The sequence below is a fragment of the Cynara cardunculus genome (genome assembly GCF_001531365.2).
Source record: "Cynara cardunculus var. scolymus isolate 2C chromosome LG 1, CcrdV1, whole genome shotgun sequence".
NCBI classification, from domain to species: domain Eukaryota; kingdom Viridiplantae; phylum Streptophyta; class Magnoliopsida; order Asterales; family Asteraceae; genus Cynara; species Cynara cardunculus.
This window is the reverse complement of record NC_037528.1, coordinates 17,727,954-17,729,013: the sequence shown is the minus strand read 5'-3', so window position 1 is coordinate 17,729,013 and position 1,060 is coordinate 17,727,954. Positions and strand designations below refer to the sequence as shown.

General features: G+C 34.6%; 1 protein-coding gene across 1 annotated transcript in view; it reads right to left on the bottom strand.

The window, feature by feature from the left end:
- Positions 1 to 26: 26 nt before the first annotated feature.
- Positions 27 to 1,060, bottom strand: part of LOC112519914 (exosome complex exonuclease RRP44 homolog A) — an 11,786-nt gene continuing 10,752 nt past the window's right edge. The window contains exons 15-17 of the mRNA XM_025128255.1: positions 468 to 769; positions 272 to 331; positions 27 to 172 (exon numbers count right to left, since the gene is read on the bottom strand). Coding sequence (XP_024984023.1) covers positions 59 to 172; positions 272 to 331; positions 468 to 769 — 476 coding nt within the window. The 3' untranslated portion in view covers positions 27 to 58. The remainder of the gene's footprint in view (positions 173 to 271; positions 332 to 467; positions 770 to 1,060) is intronic.

Genomic DNA, 1,060 nt, shown 5'->3' with positions numbered 1-1,060 from the left:
AAAAAAAATGCATGGGGGTAGGGGATTGTTCGATGTGAAAACAGATGGTTTGAAATTTTCAGTTACCAGCGTATCTTCTAATTGGCGACGTGAAATGTGTATATAGAGGTGCAGCAAGCCCATAATGGTGAAACTCTGGAGGACTAAGATCCCCACTACAGAAGTAAACGGCCTGAAATGGGAAGCCATGTAGATATATCAATATATGTCTATATACATGCAAAAAAAGATATATAAATAGTATATGACTACACCAACTAAGTGTACCAACCTGTGMCATACATCTTGTTGCCAGAATACGGATCAACTTATTGAAGTATGGATCCTCACCCTGTAAGATTTGTTATATAAGATAAAATTACTAAGAAGCTATACAGTAACTTCTATAATTAATTAATGATGGACAAATGAACTATAACATTTGATAATATGCTTGTCAACATCAAAATTTGTCAGTCAGAACTAACCACAGCACGATCAAGTGAATCAGCAAATGCTTTAGATGATGATACATCCAAATCGAGGCCAACAGAAGCAGCCGTACGTAACAAAGGTTCAAGCATCTCTTTTGTTGGACTAGGATGGCGCCTGCAGAGAGTTTCTTTAGAATTAAAAGACAGTGATTTATTATTGTAAATGGATACATAATACCATATGTAACATAAGCCAAACCACAGAGGTAGGGTCTGGGGTATATGGTGAATGTATACCATAGAAAAATACTCTCTTTTAATTGGCTTTATGATGTATCTAAGTTCACAGAATTGTGCTTCCCATTAAACACCTCAGTGAAGGATGGAAACTATATAAAATGGATACCACCTAAAACAACCATACATTTAACTAGCAAAAAAAAGATTATATCAGATTATGAGCAAGCAAAAAACAAGTGTAACGGAACACTTCACAAATATTATGTGTAAAATATGATARTGAATAATAATTTGATGGCCATTATCCTCTCTTCAAATCACAATAGTGAACATTGGTTAGAAGGAAACAAGGAAAGGGTTGTTGAATCCTATATCTAGAAGCAATCAGTGATATAAACCAGTAACTA